Genomic DNA, 19,410 nt, shown 5'->3' on the forward strand with positions numbered 1-19,410 from the left:
GAGTGAATCCAGTCAGGCTTGCTAAGCAACCAATTGGCCCGGTTGCTAGGGTGGGTAGAGTCACGTTGGGTTAACCTCCTCATGGTCAATATAATGTGGTTCTCGCTCTTGGTGGGGCGCGTGGATGCCACAGAGAATAGCATGAAGCCTCCACACGTGCTAGGTCTCCGCGGTAACATGCTCAACAAGCCACGTGATAAGATGCGCGGATTGACTGTCTCAGACGTGGAGGCAACTGAGATTCGTCCTTCGCCACCCGGTTTGAGGCGAGTCACTACGCCACCACGAGCACCTAGAGTGCATTGTGAATTGGGCAGGCCAAATTGGGGAGAAAAGTAATGATTTGTCAAAAAGTAATTTAATAGGCCTACATTCAGCATGAAATAAAACATTGCAGGAGTGAAGAAGCAGTAAACTCCCAGCTGTAGCCTACGTCTTCCCCGTGGTGGAATATGGGCAATCGTCGAGTGTACATCAAATGTACACTCGAAATTAGAGTGCATTGTGGGTAAGAATGACTGAACAAAAGTAGGGAAAGAGTAGCTCACTTAGAATTCACACTCCTACTAATGGCCGACACTCGAAATAGTGCACTATATAGACAGGGGGCAGTTTCAGACACAGCTAAAGTCTTTGTAAAATGGGGTGAGTATTGAGACCTATATATTTGACTTGTCTTTACACAAACTTAAATTAGACTTACCCTGTTCTGTAGCGGGGCCGGATGTAGGCATGGGCAGGGGTGAGCTGAGCCCACCCAAACGTGAGTCTTGCCCACCCAATCAAACATTTGGGAAACATGGTTTTAAATAAAATATATAATTTTTTCCAGTTTGTGCATTGGTTAAAAGCAATATGGGGGCGGGCTTTGTGTCGCAAACATTGAGGGTGGGCTGTAGACTGCCCAACCAATCACAAAACAGCACCAGAAATGTTTAGGGTTTTTCTATTTTTTTCACTGGCCAAAAGCAACGACACACTCAAGAAGCGGCTGCTGCAAACCAGAGAGTCAGAGACGTCACGTGAGCGAGAATGGAAATAAGAGATATTTTTGTGTAATGTATAGGTGTTTAGTGGCCATATAGAGCTTGGGAAACTATGCCCCTACGCATTGCATTCTGGGTAGTTGCCGCCATGTTCTAGGACACGCTCATCAGTTATTAGATATTAGTACACAGTGATAACAAACAGAAAAAAAAAAAACAAAAAAACAATAATGGACCGAACGAAGACCAATCGCACTCCATTTGAAATACGGTTTCCACGCCGGTCGTGAGTGCAATTATGGCAGTTAATTACACAACAAACATTCACCATTGTTACGTATTTGTATCTGTATAATACAAACTATACCGTCTATTTCCAATACAACACAGTATCCACCACAGCTTCCGCGTCCTAAAGTCCCAACATGCATTGCGTTGCTGACGTCACGTTCCCAGAAGCTATAGAAGCCTGGTGCTGTGTCAGTGTGCGGTGACCATGTGGCTGCTGTTAATGTGTCACAGGCTCACTCTGATCAAATATCTTCCTCCACATCAGCTATCCTCGTGAAGTACTGGACATGAATTATAAAGTAGAGGTCTGCGCGATATGGATTTTTCAGACCCACTCCCGAGAGATTCTGTCCCGCTCCTGCAAAAAAAAAAAAAAAAAAAAAAAACATATTTTGTCCCCCTCCCACCTGCAACTTTCACGTTTTGTCCCGCTCCCGCCAGTTAAAGTAATTTCTTTCTCCCGTTCCCGCGCACACATCATCCCGCCCGCACCTGCTCTCAGCAATCAAAACTTGTCCCTCACCGCACTGTTGCGGGACGTGTGCATCTGTTTTCCCTGTTGTTAATTCGGTGTCGATGAGAGATTCTGTCTCCACGCATCTTACATCTCTTATACATCTTTTTACAGTACTGTGATAGTATTTTGTTTATTGTTTGTCATTGCTTTTAAAAACGACTTTATTTTTGCCATGAAAATAACTTTTGGTGCATTACTTTCCATCCATCCATCCAAATTCCTGTGTTCCCTAAATTACTTTACACATATAGTTTCACTGGTAAAAATAGCAATACCCTTTGCTATCCTACAAAGGCCATACTCAATAACTAACATTGAAACTGAGAAAAATGACTTGAATTATTTTGATGTGGATTTTGTTGTTACTGCATTTTCACACAGTGGTTTCTCTGAATTTCAGCACATGAGAAAAACTCGTCTGTCACTGGACAGGTCATAAGAGACCTGTTTCAGTCAGAACTCAATTTTGCGTTTTGCCTTTGTAGGGCAGTATCATTGCTTATTACATTTCTGTCAAACAGAAAGAATTGTCACCATTTAATATTATATAATTACTTATTTAAGCAGTTCCCATCTGTGTGAAATTTTAGGTTCTTAATCTTGATCTCTCCATTTAATATATTTCCTTTCACTCCATCCTTATTTTCCTCCTTGATATTATTTCTCTACACTCCATCCTTGCATTCGTGGGGACTCTAATATGTCTTCGTAATTTGCTTTAAGGCTGTAATTCTAATTGATCTAAAAGCGTTTTGCTTTATTTTGTTTCTTAGTAATGGAGGTAGTATACTACCTCCATTACTTCAATCCTATGAGTCAAGTCAAATTTATTTGTACAGCGCTTTTCACAACAGCCGTTGTTTCAAAGCAGCTGTACATGAAATTATGCTAACAGAAAATGAATGAATATAATGCTAATATTATTTGTTTAGAATTATTAGTTTTAAAATGAGTAAACTAAGTAAGAGCGTATGATTATATACAATGTTTATCGGTTTATTTATTTCAATATATTTTTTTAATATGGGGAAAAAGTGTAAAATGTACTTTTATTGGGTCTTATGATCTTGAAAATTAAGCCAGGTTACGCCAATTGAAGACATTAAATTAGTAGTCTGAGTAACCCCTCCCCCATCCCAAAAGCCCACCTATGATATCCCCCAGCCCACCCTAGCATAGCTGTCAGAAGCCTCCTGGATCTTTGGGTCCATAGAATCGTTACCACCCCACTAGCTATGGCCCTGCCACAAATGCTGTCGATTGAGCTTAACTTTTATTGAATCTGGAATATGCTATTTTTGTATGCAGTACACAGTACCAATTAGACATCCAAACAGCTAACTTTTAAATGATTTATTGAGGCACTTACACAAGTTAACCATGACACACAAATTCACATTCTAAAGTGAATGTAAACATTTTAAAGGTAATACATTCAGACGTGTATCTGCATGTGTAATACATTCAGATGTGTATCCGCATTCTGTTTTACTGCCTTACTAGATTTACTTCTATGAAAATAACATTTCTCAAAGCAGTTCACATTTATGTGTGTTTTGTAGCTGTATAAAACAGACAAAATTACAAAATTGTCATTTGCACCACTAAATAAATTGATGACAAAAAAAATCTCTCAAAATAAGGCCCCTTCTTGTCATAAAACAACATTGACAGTAGAACTGACATCAGAATAAGAATAAACATAAAACCAACATTAAACATGTTATAACCAAGTCATTCCATTGGCAACAATAACATGTAGGCACTACCTAAAAGCTATCAGAAATAAAAGACAAGTCTATTAGAGATGAGGTTGCTTCAAACTAACCACAGCCTTCTCGGGATTGTAGGATTAAATATTTATGACGGTTCACTGTATTTCCTTCCTCTCCATTGACTCTCCTAAGAATTTTCTACTCAGCCCCATCTTGTTTGGTGACTGTTTCCCATGGACATATGATTTCTTTGACACCTCCTCGTGCTGTATCAGTACTGTCGTCCTCCTCATCTTCTGAATCAATGGGGTAGATCCGGCATTCAGGTGGGATGTCAACTTTGATTTGAAAAAAGCTGTGAAAATAATAATGTTTTGTTAAATTTTTTCAAGAATTTGATTTCCAAGATATTTACTGTATTTGCTTTATGAGATTCTTAGTTATGTTTCATTGAAGTATCAGCTTTTTTTCAGATGTGTATCCTAAAATTTGTTCGAAGAAGTCAAAAATAACCGAAATTAGTCCATTGTTGACAAGAGTAGAGCTATAAAATGAATGTGGATAGCGTAGCTAAAATAAGGTGAGAAATGTTTGATAAGTTCATATTGAAATTTCTGACTTTTGTTGAAAGTCTTTGGTAACTTGTCACATTTTAAGACATTGCAGGGGTCTTTTTCTCAGGTGAAGCAGGAGACCTAAGCGATTCAGTTGCATCATTGACTAGGAGAAGAAAATAGATATTTAAGAGATCGTATTTGTGATTTTTCTTTCTTATGGTTTCATGCATGTATAGATTGTTATGCATTCTATTCTGTGTCCAATATGTGTGTTTGTTCACAAGAAATAAGACAAAAGTGCTCACTAACTTTGCAATTCTTCTTGGTTGAGGTTGTGCAAGTGGCTCCACTCCAAGTGGCTGTACTTTCCCTCCCCCTGAAGTCACTGCACATTTTGGGGAAAGGCTAGCAAAGACAGATGGGGCATTGCATCCTCTGCGGAGAAGTCTGCTCAGTGAAAGAGCCATTCGAGACTTAGGGGCAGGTGGCTGGTTATCTTCCTCTGATACTGATGCCTCTGCAATGGATGGGAAATGGGAGGACGAAGGCCCTCCATTGCCATCAAACCTCCTTTCCGAGGCTGGAGTGCTGTCGATTGCCACACTGATGGGAGAGGGGCAGGCAGCACTGTTGGGCAGAGTCATGAGTCCAGGAGAGGTAGTGGACTGGGCTTCACAAATGCCTGCATATACTGCTAGGTGAGGCACAGGGGCTGTGAACCGGCAGAGCTGTAGGGCACAGTTCATGCAAAGTATTTATTAGTATTACATAACTGTTTGTACTGAACAACCAAATTTAAGGAAGAAAATATAGATCATGCAAAATAGTGCATCTCTGGGAGATTCCCCTCTTGGGCTCCTCTTTGTGTGAGTTATCAACGCAGGATAGGTACAAGAGGTGTCATGAAACATTGCTTCTGTGTGTTATTTTCCTTATGCAATGTAAAAAGAACTGACAACTCTTTTTATAACAAAGATTTTTTCTAATTTTTGTTTTTGATATTCCTGCATTTTGCCATCTACTGCAATTGCATTAGTATAAGGGCAACACAAGCAGGACACCTAGTGATGGCAATACAAAGTACACCCTTAACAGTGTTAACCAACACTGAGGTTTGCATTTTTTTTTAGGTCAAAGGTGTATTTTTACTTTTAACCAGTTCTATAAGCATTAGTTATAACACCAAATTTACAATGCCTATATTTAAGAAAAGTGGCGTTATTTTTAAAAAAGATATTAATTTAATTTTCAGTTTCAATCATTTTGAATATTTGCTTTTTGCATATCTCACTCTAATTGCTGTTCTTTGCATTTAACTTGTACTTTTCTTCATCGTCACACATTTTTTTATATATATAGAATCTTCTGAAAATTTTGTTCTCCTGGTTTACTTTCATTTTTTTTTTCTTTTTTTTTTTAAATACCTACTTTCAGGAAAAGTATTGTTCTATGTTTTTTCTAATTTGTTCAGTTTACAAAACCACAAAAAAATGTATGTTCATTACCTCTGTTAATGGCATGAGGTCAAGACACATGGGTAATGACAACTATACACAAAATTTGATGAGTTACACAATGAGATACAGTACTGTGCAAAAGTCTTAGGCGCATAAGATGTTTCACAAAAGCATTTGTCTTAAGATGGTTATTTATATCTTCAGCTTTAGTGTGTCAATAGGAAATATAAATTTTAGACTCCCAAACATTACTTTTGCAAATAGAAAAGATTAGAATAGAAGAACAGGGAGCCCTGCAACAGATGGCATGGCCCCCACAGAGTCCCCCACTGAACATCGGGTCAGTCTGAGATTACATAAAGAGACAGAAGCAATTGAGACAGCCTAAATATATAGAATTCTCCAAGAAGCTTGGAACATCCTATCTGGCAACAACCAAGAAAAACTGTGTCCAGGTGTACCTAGGGGAATTGGGGCTGTTTTAAAGGCAAAGGTGGTCACACTGAATATTGAATTATGACATTAAGTGATAAATTAAAATTATTTATGTCATTATTTTTGAAGACATCCTCACTATGCAACATTTTTCACAAGTGCCTAAAACTTTTGCAGAGTACTGTACATATACTGTATATATACTGACATTTTACTCAACCTTTCAATCAAAAACAATCACGAATGACAAAGACACATGATGTGACCACAGATGGCAGAAATGGTTTTACTACATATTTTAATATATGATTATGATGATTTACAAGGAAACAGGTACACAACTTAAACAGACATGAGACAAAAACAAACTTGAGTAATGTGCAGGATAACATTTAATGCATTTGATAATGTTTGGTTTTACATGATGAAAAACAGATATACAATTTGACAAAACATAAATATGGCATAAGGGTTCAAAATTATTGTGCATGAGTTAACCAGTTTGGGTAAGGAAGTACACATAATGACCAAATAAACAATGCATAAATGGATGCTTACTGCATGAATTGGGTATTTAACGCAAATGATTACTTGAGGCATTTTAAAGATACATCAAGCAAACTTAAAAAAATAAATAAATAGAAATTTCTGTTGCAGACACAAAGCGCCATTAGTTTTAAAATGAATAGCAAAATAATTTCTAATGCACCCTATATAAATGTATAAATATTCATGACTCTTATAGGTCTTTGTTTATGAAGTAGCTGCTCATGATCTATTTCCTGTGCACAAGGTATCCCCTCATTGTTTCTGTTTCTTTTCCAGTTTGCTCATGACCTGTGTAATGTCCACCGGGCCACTTGCTGCAAGTTTTGTCTTCTGTTCCTCCTCCTGCTGTCTCAGAATGATGGGACTCAGGCTGGGCCGCCGTCTCTTGGCATTCTGCTCCAACTGGGCCTCACTAGAAGACATTTACAAAGAGCAAGTTTAACCCTCATGATCTGTTTATGTCTAATAGCTAAGTAATTTAAGTAATAGCTTAAAAAAAAAAAAACATTACTAGAAGGTATACCACTCAGGGACTAAAAATGGTTCAAGGAACGAAAACGAAAACCAAAAATGAACGGATGTCCCTTTCAATTGTTATGGAATGGGAACGTTATTTTTTTAATGGTGGTAACCTGTTAAAAACTGGCTAATTTCATTCTGATCATTTTTTCATGATACCAAAGACATATACACCCTTCAATGAACGAGCGAGGATCAGGATCTGTTGACCGACTGAAGGAGAGGAGGTGGTAATTCGTTTGTTTACTTCGGTAATCTCGTTCAACAAGGAGAGAAAGTGGCTGGATAAATTATGAGTAAAAGTGACTGATGACATTTCAATGACATTAGTACATAATTTAATCACTTATAGTTATTTTTAGGCTGATTTTGTCTTTTTGTATAGTCATGCACAGCAGTTTACAAAATGATAGCTATGCTTTGTTGTCATTTGTAGGGAAATGCATATTATTCTTAAACACCCTCTTAATAATTAGACTTGTTTTGATTGTGAACGACTCTGTGCTTTATCAATGGTTTAATGACTCACTTAAAACACAGTTCAATTGTTGCCACCTACTGGATAAAAGGTGTCATTTACAAAAATTGTCACTGAACGAATCAGTCAACAAATCTGAATGACAGACAGAGAAACATCATCTAGAGTAAATTCACTCCACTAAATAAAGATGACATTTATCGAAGTTATGGGTTTTGTGGTGTATGATATAACTTTAAACTACAGAAGCTGTGAAATGATTGATTCATGTTCTATAAATTTTGTTAATAAAAGGAAAACAAAATGGAATAATTATGACAGATGAAACATACTGCCAATAAATAGACACTTACAACAATACATGGTTTGTCTATATTCTAAAAGAGATTTCAATTATTTTTTATAACTTTATAAATGTTTATTATAGAAAATATTATTCAGAATAAACATTAGTTGGTTAGCTTGAATGATGTAAAAACACAGTTTAAACAACAAAACACCATCTATGCAACACAGAGTGGAATACATTAAACAAGCACATATAATCTTATAGTGTTATTGGCAGCTGAGCCCCCCTAAGATTGAAATCCTAGAATTCTAGGCCAGCCAGGGCCGTATTAGCGCACAGGCTTACCGGGACTTAAGCAACTGAAAATTTAAGATCTTCTTTTTGCTTATTTTTAGTGAGGCAAGTCCCTTACTTTGGGCTTGTTTTTTCCATACAAGGCCGTTTGTTTCTTTTGCAAGGTCTGGTAACACTGCAACTGGTATATTATCCACTCTTAGCACAGAGTACTGTCATTTTAAAAAGAATGTTTTTAACCATTCTTTTATTTTGTTCTAATCGGTTACCATTTGGAAAGGTGGCTGTGGAACTCTGGAACTGAAACGAAAGAATACAGTTTCTGCTCAGGACAACCAGAAATGAAAAACTTTTGTGAAGTAGACAGAGGTGTATCTGCCTACTACACTGAAAAAGTGGTGACATGCAATTGTTACCTTAAGTATCTATTTCTACTTGATCTAACCCTAAAAAATACTTTCCTTAGTGCAACCTAATGCTGTCAGGTTAATTTAGCCATATTAATATTTACCTGACAAAAGAGGACAGGTGAAAATATAAAAAGAATTTGAAAAGAAATTATAACTTATATAAAAATAATTTGAGGTATTACAAAATTACTATTATTATTTTTACATGTACATCTTTGGGGTCTCTGGGACCCCACACACAATGACAGTAATGTCAATCTCAACAAAGCCTGAGGATTAATGTCATAGAAACTAAATGGAAGGAAACATCTGACCTGAATCTGTGTGCCTCAGGATCAATAGCCCTCCTCTGAGTTTCCTTGAACACTGGGGACTTAAGATATCGCCCATACGAGTCCTGTGAGACAAATCATAGCTAACATTTATTTCATGCTTCTACAGGTTATTAGCAATTGACTTGCATATTTTCATATTAGATCAGAGACCTTTTTCATTAGCATGTAAATGTGAGTCTGGGCAGCATCCAGTACATAGCGATGAGGGTGTGCCAAACCCTTGACTGTTATGTCCATAGTTTTGCCATCAATGTTGATCCACCGAGGAGCTCCACGAGCCAAAAAGGTCCTAATAGAATAAGATGGTTAAAAAATGTCTGGTTTGATTTCTGAACTTAACAGTGTAATTAAAGGAATAGTTCACCCAAAAATGAAAATTCTGTCATCATTTACTCACCCTCATGCCATCCCAGATGTGTACGATTTTCGTTCTTCTGCAGAACACAAACAAAGATTTTTAGAAGAATATCTCAGTAGGTCCATACAATGCAAGTGAATGGTGACCAAAATTTTTAAGCTCCAAAAAGCACATAAATACAGCATAAGTGTAATTCATAAGACTCCAGTGGGTTAACCCATGTCCTTTGAAGTGATCTAATTGATTTTCGGTGAGAACAGCCAAACAACTTTCACCATAAATTTTGTCATTAAACTCTCTAGGCACAATCTTGATTTCAAGCTTGATTACACTGTCTAGTGGCATTTAGCACTACTAGGGAGTGCTAGGAAGTGAAATCGAACATGAAATCATGATTGCCAAGGAGACAGTTGATGTCAAGACTTATAGTGTAAAAGTTATATTTTGGTCTGTTCTCACCCAAAACCAATTGGATCACTTCAGAAGACATAGATTAAACAACTGGAGTCAAATTGATAACATTTACGTTGCCTTTATGTGCTTTTTGGAGTTACATTTTTTTTTCACCATTCACTTGCATTGTGTGGCCCTACAGAGCTGAGATATTCTTATAAAAATCTTCTTTTGTGTTTTACAGAAGAAAGAATGTCATACACATCTGGGATGGAATGAAGGTGAGTATATGATGAGAGAATTTTCATTTTGTGGTGAACTATCCCTTTAATAATTGGAGCAAGTAGAGCAAAATGTTTGAAAACATTTAGAAAACTTTTTTATAATATAATATATACACTCACTGAGCACTTTATAAGGAACACTATGGTCCTGATAAAGTGCCCGACATGGTCTTCTGCTCTTGTAGCCCATCTGCCTCAAGGTTCGACATGTTGTGCATTCTAAGATGCTATTCTGCTCACTACAATTGTACAGAGCGGTTATCTGAGTTACAGTAGCATTTCTGTCAGCTCGAACCAGTCTGGCCATTCACTGTTGACCATCCGCAGAACTGCCGCTCGCTTGATGTTTTTTGTTTTTGAGATCTGAGATCACATATTTTTCCCATTCTGATGGATGATGTGAACATTAACTGAACCTTCTGACCCGTATCTGCAAGATTTTATGCACTGCACTGCTGCCACACGATTGGCTGACTAGATAATCGCATGAATAAGTAGATGTACAGGTGTACCTAATAAAGTGCTCAGTGAGTGTACATTTGTTTTGGTAGATGCTATCCAAATCAACTTACAGTGCAGTCAATAGTTCCCTAGAATCATACCCATAGAAATCATACCCATGACATTGGTGTTGATAGTGCCAGATACATATATGCTTTACAGGAAAATATATTGTAATTTTCACGTGCACTGTAAAACAGGCCAAAAATGTGATTCTTACTTATAAATTTGCTGAGCTTTTTCTTTCATTGTCTCTGCAGCACCCCATTTCAGATCCTCACATGCTTCCCAAAAGGCAAGATTCTCACCTATTCACAAATCAGATTACAGAATGGTCACATTCTCCCCAAATGAATGACAATTAGTTTTAAACATTATCCATCTGCCCTTTTTAGTTACATTCTTAAATAAGCCAAAATGGATTCAAAATGAAAGTCAAAATGAAAGTGGTGTGAGTTAAGTACAATGCATACCACTAAACTCCTTCTTAAGGAAGAGACGGAAATCAGCCCTCCCTCGAGAATCGGAAAGCAATTCTCCAAAACTGAAAGTCCAGCGTTCCACCCTCATTCTAGTTGGCATCTCAACACTGTTCAAACCAAAAATACACAGAACACTGTAGGCCTTACATTTCAACAAATAATAATTGGTAACCCTTTACAATAACACTGCTATGAACAATGTTTTATATATTATATTATATATACTTAATACAACTTTTAATTTTACAAATGTATTTGATTATGTTGAAATTAACAATGATTAATAAGTGCTGTAAAAGTACTGTTGATTGTTAGTTCCTGTTAACTAATGCAATTAACTAATGTTAACAAATACAACCTTATTGTAAGGTGTTCCCAAATCATGCTACACATAAAATAGTGCTTTTATTTCAAATAAACAGGTTTGTGTCTGTCATTGAAATTTCATATAAATTAAATACTATTTTAGATATTAAGACTCACTTTGGCATGTTGAGGGTCCAATATGTTACATCATCTGTTAACCAGGGGTTGCTTGGGAGGCAGGCCTGGAGGAAGGGGTCGTGCTCTTTGTATGTTGTTGTGTACTTAACAAGTCTGCAATAAAATTACTGTTAACTGTGTATTATTTTCAATCCAGAATACAATTCTAGCTATAGTGCTAATAATAACTGGAATAGTTATATTACAATAACATACGCTCCAATTGATACAGATGACTTCACCCTTGGCCTCATAATACACTGCTGAGTGAACATAATCTACAAGAAAACAAAATGATTCATTGGTCAAGAAATTATAAAATCCACTTACAGGAAAATATGTGTGCTAGTTAAGATTTATAAGGTTAATACTTACAATTCTTCTGTAGTAGTCAGATGTTTTTTTCTGAAAAAGATGCAGTTTAAGTGCAAAGAAAGGAAACGGTGAGTCATGCTAGAATATGGTGTTTAAAGCAAAAGATGTGAAGAGGCTCTTATGTGCAGGTTATGAGTCATGGTGAAAATAGATTGAGTATGATTGCTTTGTGGACTTGCAATGGTAATTATATTACACAGAATCCAATTTGTATGATCCATTGAGCATGTGCTTTCATTTTGAAATCATCTGCTGTTTCCTGTCAAGTGGATTCTTGCTTGTTACTCACATAAGTTTAGGAATAAAAACTGTAGATCTTGTAAAAAATTGTAAGACAAGCATATTGCCATGACTTGTGGGGAAATTGAATGAGGGCTTTGAAGTTGCAAGTAGTGAGATTATGATCATTTAAATCCTATTGGAAAGAAGCTGACATACTGGGAATATATCTGTACTTGATTAGCAAAGCACAAGAGCCTCCCACTGCACTAATCTCAGAAGGTAATGTCTATTAATGTCGGTTATAAACCTCTTTGTCTTATAAAGATTCTTCATCAAACCTGCTATATTTTTTATCAGATACATATCTCTTTCTATATAGTACAAAACTAGTTTGTAACATTTTACATTCTTAGTCCTAAATAAAATTCAGATTTCTTAATTTCAAAAGTTTTTCCTTATAAGTTATAGCTAGTTGTAACACCTACCTTTACCTCCTCCATATTGGGGTCGACCATCCTGTCATGTCCATAGTCCATGGCACTAACTGTACCTGGCTGTTGAATTTAAATACATGTTTTACTCAACTGCAATGTCTTGCTGCATTTCTGAGGTTTATTTAACTTTGAATTGACTTATAGACTTATAGGATAATAATTTTTATATTTATCACTCAATCTTTCACAACTTTAATGCTCTTGTCTGCTAAATCCAATTAAGGTAACTCACCGGTGGTCGATGTACAACCCAGTAGGCCCGTTCCTGACAGTCAAAAACCACTCGATCTGGCTTCTTCCTCTCCTTTCCTGCCCTACACAAATAAGCACATTATAATGCAGCAACAACTCCCCAAAAACCCTTGCAGAAATGATGTGGCATTTTATTTTTGAAAACATCTCCCAAATATTGGGGGAAATATTAATAATCTTCGCAGAATATTTTATATAAGCCACCTGTGACCCACCTGTACTGCTCTTTGGCCTGCATTACAATAAAATCCCATTTGTGATTCATCCATTTGTAAAGGTTGTTGTACTGTTCCTGGGTAGACAACCACAGAAGTATTACGTTTTTCTGAACTCACCATCTGCCGTATAATTATATTACATAGTTAAAAACCTTCGTCTGCATCATAACAAAATTACCTGTTCATATAGCTCCAACATCCCTTTCTTGCGTATATTTCTCTTTGCCAAATAAATAGCTGGAAATACACACACAAATACACAAAACATCTGACCTTGCCAGTAAAGTGCCAACTGAGAGCTTGAAATCACACAAAATGACTATTATATATCACATTCTTTATCACAGACATCTGCCTGAAAGCTTAAAGGAATATTCCAGGTTCAATACAAGTTAAGCTCAATCAGCAGCATTTGTGGCATAATATTGATTACCTAAAAAATTAATTTTGACTCATAACTCCTTTTTTTTTTTTTTTTTTTAAAGCACAAATCGAGGTTCCAGTGAGGCACTTACAATGGAAGTGAATGGGGTTATGTCGTCATGGCAACGAAGTTGTAAAATTGGATATAACTTTACACAGAAAAGGTTTGTAAGCAATTTTATCGCACTAAAATCATGTTAACACACATATAGTTTATGTCTTGTGTCTATACTTTTGAAACAGTGAATATTTTAATGTTTACAGACTAATTGTGGTAATAAACATTATGCCACGAATGCTGTCGATTGAGTTTAACTTGTATTGAACTCTGAATATTCCTTTAAGCAATGAATAATCTAAAAATATCAGCCTGAATTATTGCTATAACAATGAATCAGCATGTGTGGAAATTGAAAAATAGTCACACACCATAGTCTGTGTCCTCAACTGGCCACTGCTGTGCAGGCCAAAAATATGGTGTCTGGAAAAAATGTGGAAGATTAGTGCAAAGCATACACATTGTAAAAAGTGGTAGGCTGCGACTGTTAAAAGAGATTTAACCTTAAAGAGATATTTCTACCTAATCTAACCTTTAAAATTGGTTTTCTGGTGGATTCAATTATATTAAAAAATATACTTACTTGAATCAAACAAGCTAATTTAGATGTTACAACATGAAGCACATTTTTTTAATATATATATCAGGTATAACCTTAAGATGTACTTTTATAAAATTACTGATTTTATTCAAGACAAAATTGCTGTTTTACTTTACTTAATCAACCTGGCAAATTAGGTTACAGCAACGAAAGTAACTGTTAAGGGTTAGATCAAGTAGAAATACTGTAGATCCTTAGGCTACCGCTTTTTTAGTGTAGTATGTGAAGAGGTTGCCTGTGCCTGTTACCTGAAAGCGATACAGAGATGTGTCAGGTTTAATGATAAGTCTTTTATGATCCTGTAGTGGATAGATGTACCCAAAAGCCACCATCATGGTACCCATAGCTCGGGCCTCTAGCATGAAGTATGAGAAAGTTATTTATTCTAAAAAGTTATCAAATCTAAAAATGTACATGAACACACCACAGCACTTATACAGAGCACAATATTTTATATTAGCCAGCCAGTAACAGAGATATTTTATATGTATTATATTAATAGAAAACAGACCATGTTCTTAACTTACCCAAGGCATTTATTTTGAATCGGTTAGCGATCCATCCAACAATGTCTTCCCCTGAAAGAAAAAGATATACCATGAACATTTCAGCAGGGCCGTTTCTAGCTATAAGTGGTATTATCGGCCACTTACGGCCCCCGAACCACCAGGGGGCCCCACAAAGCAAGGTTTTTTAAATTTTTTTTATTCTTAAATATATTAAAAGCTGCCAGTATGACTTAGGCAGCTGTTACTGCTCAATTAGACAGTTAGGGGCCCCCTTGTGACATGAGAGGGAAAGGAAAATATAACTGCAATTCATGGGGGGTGGGGGGGTTGGATCTGGTGGGCTTTGTGGACCATGTAGGACTTTGCTTAGGGCCCACATATGCTCAGAAACGGCTCTGAATTTCAGTGAGTCAACGCATAACATTTCAGTGCAATAAAAGGCTGTATTAGTGGGTGGGAAAGTTGGCTACAATACGGAGAGAGAGGTCTCCTGACTGACAATCAGTACTAATATCCAGATATATGAAACACTGTGAGAAATTCAGTGGCAGAGAAGAGTAAAAAAAGAAATATAGAAGCAGAATTGGAATGAAAAACTATTAAAGGAATAGTTCACCCATAGATGAAAATTCTGTCATCATTTACTCACCCTCATGTCATTCCAAAGCCGTATAACTTTCTCTTTTTTTGTGGAATATAAAAGGAAACGTTAAGCAGAATGTTAGCCTCGGTCACCATTCACTTGTATTGACTGGAAAAAAAAGATGCAATGAAAGTCAATGGTGACCGAGGCTGTCGTTCTGCCTAACGTTTCCTTTTGTGTTTTGTGTAAGAATAAGAAACATACATGTGTTTGGATCAACATTAGATTGAGTAAATGATGACAGAATATTCATTCATAGGTTAATTATTCCATTAAATATAGATAAACAGCTAAACACTAGACACTTCCAAATGAGAGATTCATGAAAAAGGCACATTTATTAACCACACTGGGTATTCAACAGAAACATAGGTGTGTTCTCAAAATAGGTATCGCACTATGGCGGCGTATACCACTGTGTCTCCCACTGAGGCTTTCTTGAGAGGACACTAATGAGTAGAACTCTGCAGGAGTGAATTTGAGTGGCTTCATTGGTGAGGAGGGTGGGTGGGCCTGCTAGCCTGAAGAGTATACCTTATCATTTCAATAAATTTATATTGAAAAAAGTGTCTTTCTATTATCTCAATTATATAAAAATGCCTTGAATAATCAATTACGCCTCTTTAACATGTGCAGTGTTAACTACCAACCTGTACATACTCTTTATTCTTTGTATTCATATGCAAAAAACAGAGATATTTCAAGCTTCTAGGTGCTGAACAGCTTTAAGACTGGGAATGACAATAACAAGAGCTTTCTCCCTGAGACCACGCAGCCTAGAGGAGAGAGTCATTGGAGGCAGCTGCTCAGGGGTTGTCATGGCAATAGATTCTTCGGTCTTAGACCTTCATAAACAGATTCTAAATGCATGGACCACACAGATAACTAGCACTCCCAATGAGTAATCCAACTGCAGAAATCAATACAAATTAGTAGGTGAGCCCACTATTTGTGGTTACAGTATTTTACAGCTCATGTTTTCCATCAGCGTGAAACTTCTTGAAAAGATTCTCCCTTGCACAGAGCTTGACTTAGTAATAGTACCACATGATGTGAAAATAGGCAGCCATTTCTGATGGTCTTACCTGTTATGGCATGTGGGATGGTGGTGATAACAAGTCTCTGGGTCTGAGATTTCACTCCTGTCTTGGGGTCCTGCATCTCCAACACCACTGCCTCGATCTACCATGCACAGAATGCCATAGAAAAAGGATGCACAACATGATAACATGAAACATCTTGTGAATACTAAAGATCTACAAAGAAAATGGTTAGTTTAAAGGGATAGTTCTCAGAGAAATTATAATTCTGTTATCATTTGCTCACCCTCATGTTGTTCTAAACCCGTATGACATCCTTTCTTCTGTGGCACACAGAAAGGAGATTTTAGGCACAATGTTAGTCTCAGTCACCATTCACTTTCACTGTATGGAGACAAAAAAATGCAATGAAAGTGAATGGTGACTGAGCCTTTCATTCTGCCTAATATCTCCTTTTGTGTTCCACTGAAGAAAGTCATACGGTTTAGAACAACCTCAGGGTGAGTAAATAATGACAGGAGTTTCAAACTCTACCAGAGGTGAGTTTGTGCTTTACACAGAGCTTTATCACACTTCTACCGTGAAGTCTGGTTCATCCCTGCTGGTTCACGGTCTGAAGGGGCCGTATCTGGCCGCTTTGAAATATATTCAGTGATTGATTTGTGACTTAGCTGTTTGAAGTTTTCCTTGAAGACTGTTTGTGAACTCTTGCTTGTACCCTCGTCTGGATCACAGAAAGCTCTTGGCTAAGAGATTGGGTCATTACTATTCTCGTGTATTGGCTTTGAGAAAATGTGGTCTAGTATGTCACACTGTTGGCAGATCACTTCAGACATACACAGTTTCATGTATCATAGTGATACAAGAAGGACTGCTTTATACCAGAGGCTCATAGCAAAGCTAGACTAATACCATAAGCACAAAGTGACCTTATCTGAGTGTAAGCTGCTAATAAACAATTAAAGGAATATTCCAAGTTCAATACAAGTTAAGCTCAATCAACAGCATTTGTGGCATAATATTGATTACCACAAAAAAAAAAAAAAAAAAAAAAATTCATTTGCCCCTCCTTTTCAATAAAAAAAAAAATATATATAAAGTGAGGTCCAGTGAGGAACTTATAATGGAAGTGAATGGGGGCCAATCTGTAAACATTAAAATATTCACTGTTTCAAAAGTATAGCCACAAGACGTAAATAACAAGCATGTTAACATGATTTTAGTGTGATAAAATCACTAACTAACCTTTTCTGTGTAAAGATACATCCAATTTTACAACTTCATTATGATGTTGTAATGTCAACAAACTCTAAAACCCTAAATCTGTAAAAACAATGATTTAAACAACTTCACAGCTCAAATAATACATGAGTTTTAACAGAAGAATTAATGTAAGTGCTTTTATAAAATTATATGCTTCACATTTCTGCCTTTAAACTCTCCAAAAACTGGCCCCATTCACTTCCATTGTAAGTGCCTCTCTGTAACTTTGATTTCTGCTTTTTTAAATGAAAAGAACGGACAAGATGAAATAATTGTTTGTGGTAATCAACATTATTCCATTTATTCTGTCGATTGAGCTTAACTTGTATTTAACCCAGAATATTTCTTTAATGCCTACAAACAGTAACTAACAATAGGAATATATTTTGTAAAAAGGCAATCAACTCACAAAATCAACCACAAATCAAAACCAACAACTCACAGAAAAACTAACCAAGGGTCATATCAATAAAATATATTTTAAAAAAAAAGAAAAAAGAGAATTGTAAGCAATGTAGTAGACTTCTGCCCTCCCAAAATAATATAAATTAAATAAAATCCAAACAAACTGGATGAAGGCATCAGAAACGGTCATTATGGTTATTAATTAATCTAATTGAAAAGTTCCTCTGTAACCAAAACAAAGACAGGGTCAATATACTCAAAGTATGACTTTGATAGTTATTATGACTGATTGTTATGACTGCTTATAGCAAAAAATATCATCAGATCTAAAGTCTTGAAGCGTTCATCAAATGTACAATTATTCCTATCTAAAATCGAGAATGTTGTGAGAATGTAAACAACACAGACGGTGATGATGAGCTATGGATGGATGGTCCTCTCAACCCACCTTCTTCAGGCATGCCATACGCGGTCTGTAACGCTGGCCATGGTCCCTTACATTCCTAATAGTCATTTTGCTTCTTCACACCGCACAGTCTGTCGACAGTCGTGGTAAGAGAATGAAAGGGGGAAATACTCTATAGGTAATCGCACTATAGTTGTCTATGTCTAATCTATAATCATCACTGATGCACACAAAGATGATGTCTGTGTGCTCCAATCAGGTAACCCCTCCGCTCATGTAGGTAAACCTGTGTATGTTGTGGATAAATAGAACGCAATGATAATTCTAAAACATCTTGTGTCCAGTAGATGGCGACATTCGTTGACTCAGCTGGCTGTCTTCTTCAGATTTGTGCACCTGTGTGGGCTACTGAGCACATACACACAACAGGCTATACTAGTCTACTATAGCTAAAGTCCATAAACCATTTATTATTGTGCTTAACGTCCATGAAAAGGTTTTACACAGAAGAACAAAATCACATTTGTACCCCTTGAAACAGCATTAACCGTTTGACTAACACACTTTTTAAACTAATAATAAAAGGTGGTGTTGCATTGATAAAACAGGGCTAAAGGCCCCCCAGGGGAAGAACACTACACAGCAACAAAAACTACCACAGTACGTTCCTTAACCCTTTTTTGTCACTATACATGGCAAAATATTCCTGATCCGTGAGATCATTGCATGCAATGTCTAAAGTTTGATTTTAAGGTAATTTGATCTAATATTTAATCATTTTTTAAAAGTTGCAAATTTACAGTATGTAGCTAATGAGAATCCCTGAAATGATCACATTTATTTTTAGACAAAATACTTATTTATTATTTTCAGTTTTGTTCAAGGTGATTAAATTTTATACCTGTCCAATAAGTGAAAGGATTGTATTTGGGGTAAAAAGCCCCCCTGATGCAGGGGCTAAAGGCCCCCATAAAACACATTGTTTTTGGGCAAATAGATTTGTTATGAAAAATGTTCAAAGTCTGCTCATATTGACTGATCCAATTACAACTGAGATTAATTTGTTTTTAGAATACAAATTACATTTGAGATACATTGAGATGTTATGAAATGCCAAATGTACCAGTAATTGAAATTAACAGAAAATGATTAACCCTTTTCTGAAGTG

General features: G+C 36.4%; 1 protein-coding gene and 1 long non-coding RNA gene across 3 annotated transcripts; one reads left to right on the plus strand and one right to left on the minus strand.

Moving 5' to 3' along the window:
* The first annotated feature begins 974 nt into the window (after nt 1-974).
* Nucleotides 975-4,530, plus strand: LOC127423679 (uncharacterized). The gene is made up of 3 exons (XR_007894364.1): nt 975-1,022; nt 3,702-3,835; nt 4,398-4,530. It is a non-coding gene; the product is annotated as an uncharacterized LOC127423679 (long non-coding RNA).
* On the minus strand, nt 3,810-18,521 carry LOC127423668 (regulator of G-protein signaling 9-like). Of its 2 annotated transcripts, XM_051668180.1 has the most exons (19): nt 18,285-18,521; nt 16,214-16,310; nt 14,504-14,554; nt 14,225-14,331; nt 13,747-13,798; nt 13,073-13,131; nt 12,892-12,968; nt 12,657-12,738; nt 12,416-12,484; nt 11,709-11,738; nt 11,550-11,611; nt 11,334-11,447; nt 10,842-10,957; nt 10,589-10,676; nt 8,983-9,121; nt 8,812-8,894; nt 6,796-6,919; nt 4,376-4,794; nt 3,832-4,229 (listed from the first exon to the last, which is right to left on the minus strand). In XM_051668180.1, the coding sequence occupies exons 1-19, from the start codon at nt 18,348-18,350 to the stop codon at nt 4,223-4,225; spliced, it is 1,842 nt and encodes a 613-aa protein (XP_051524140.1). In that variant the 5' UTR covers nt 18,351-18,521; the 3' UTR covers nt 3,832-4,222. The 2 variants fall into 2 exon arrangements, with proteins under 2 accessions (XP_051524139.1, XP_051524140.1); XM_051668179.1 differs by having other exon boundaries at nt 3,810-4,794.
* Nucleotides 18,522-19,410: the final 889 nt, after the last annotated feature.

The sequence above is a fragment of the Myxocyprinus asiaticus genome, chromosome 32 (assembly GCF_019703515.2).
Source record: "Myxocyprinus asiaticus isolate MX2 ecotype Aquarium Trade chromosome 32, UBuf_Myxa_2, whole genome shotgun sequence".
Classification (NCBI taxonomy): domain Eukaryota; kingdom Metazoa; phylum Chordata; class Actinopteri; order Cypriniformes; family Catostomidae; genus Myxocyprinus; species Myxocyprinus asiaticus.

Coding starts and splice junctions, on each gene's coding strand:
- LOC127423668 (XM_051668179.1), bottom strand. CDS start 18,350: ATGACTATTAGGAATGTAAGGGACCATGGCCAGCGTTACAGACCGCGT. Junction 13,799..14,224: donor CATCTCTGTATCGCTTTCAG/GTAACAGGCACA, acceptor CATTTTTTCCAG/ACACCATATTTTTGGCCTGC. Junction 6,920..8,811: donor CCTGAGGCACACAGATTCAG/GTCAGATGTTTC, acceptor AATGTCTTCTAG/TGAGGCCCAGTTGGAGCAGA.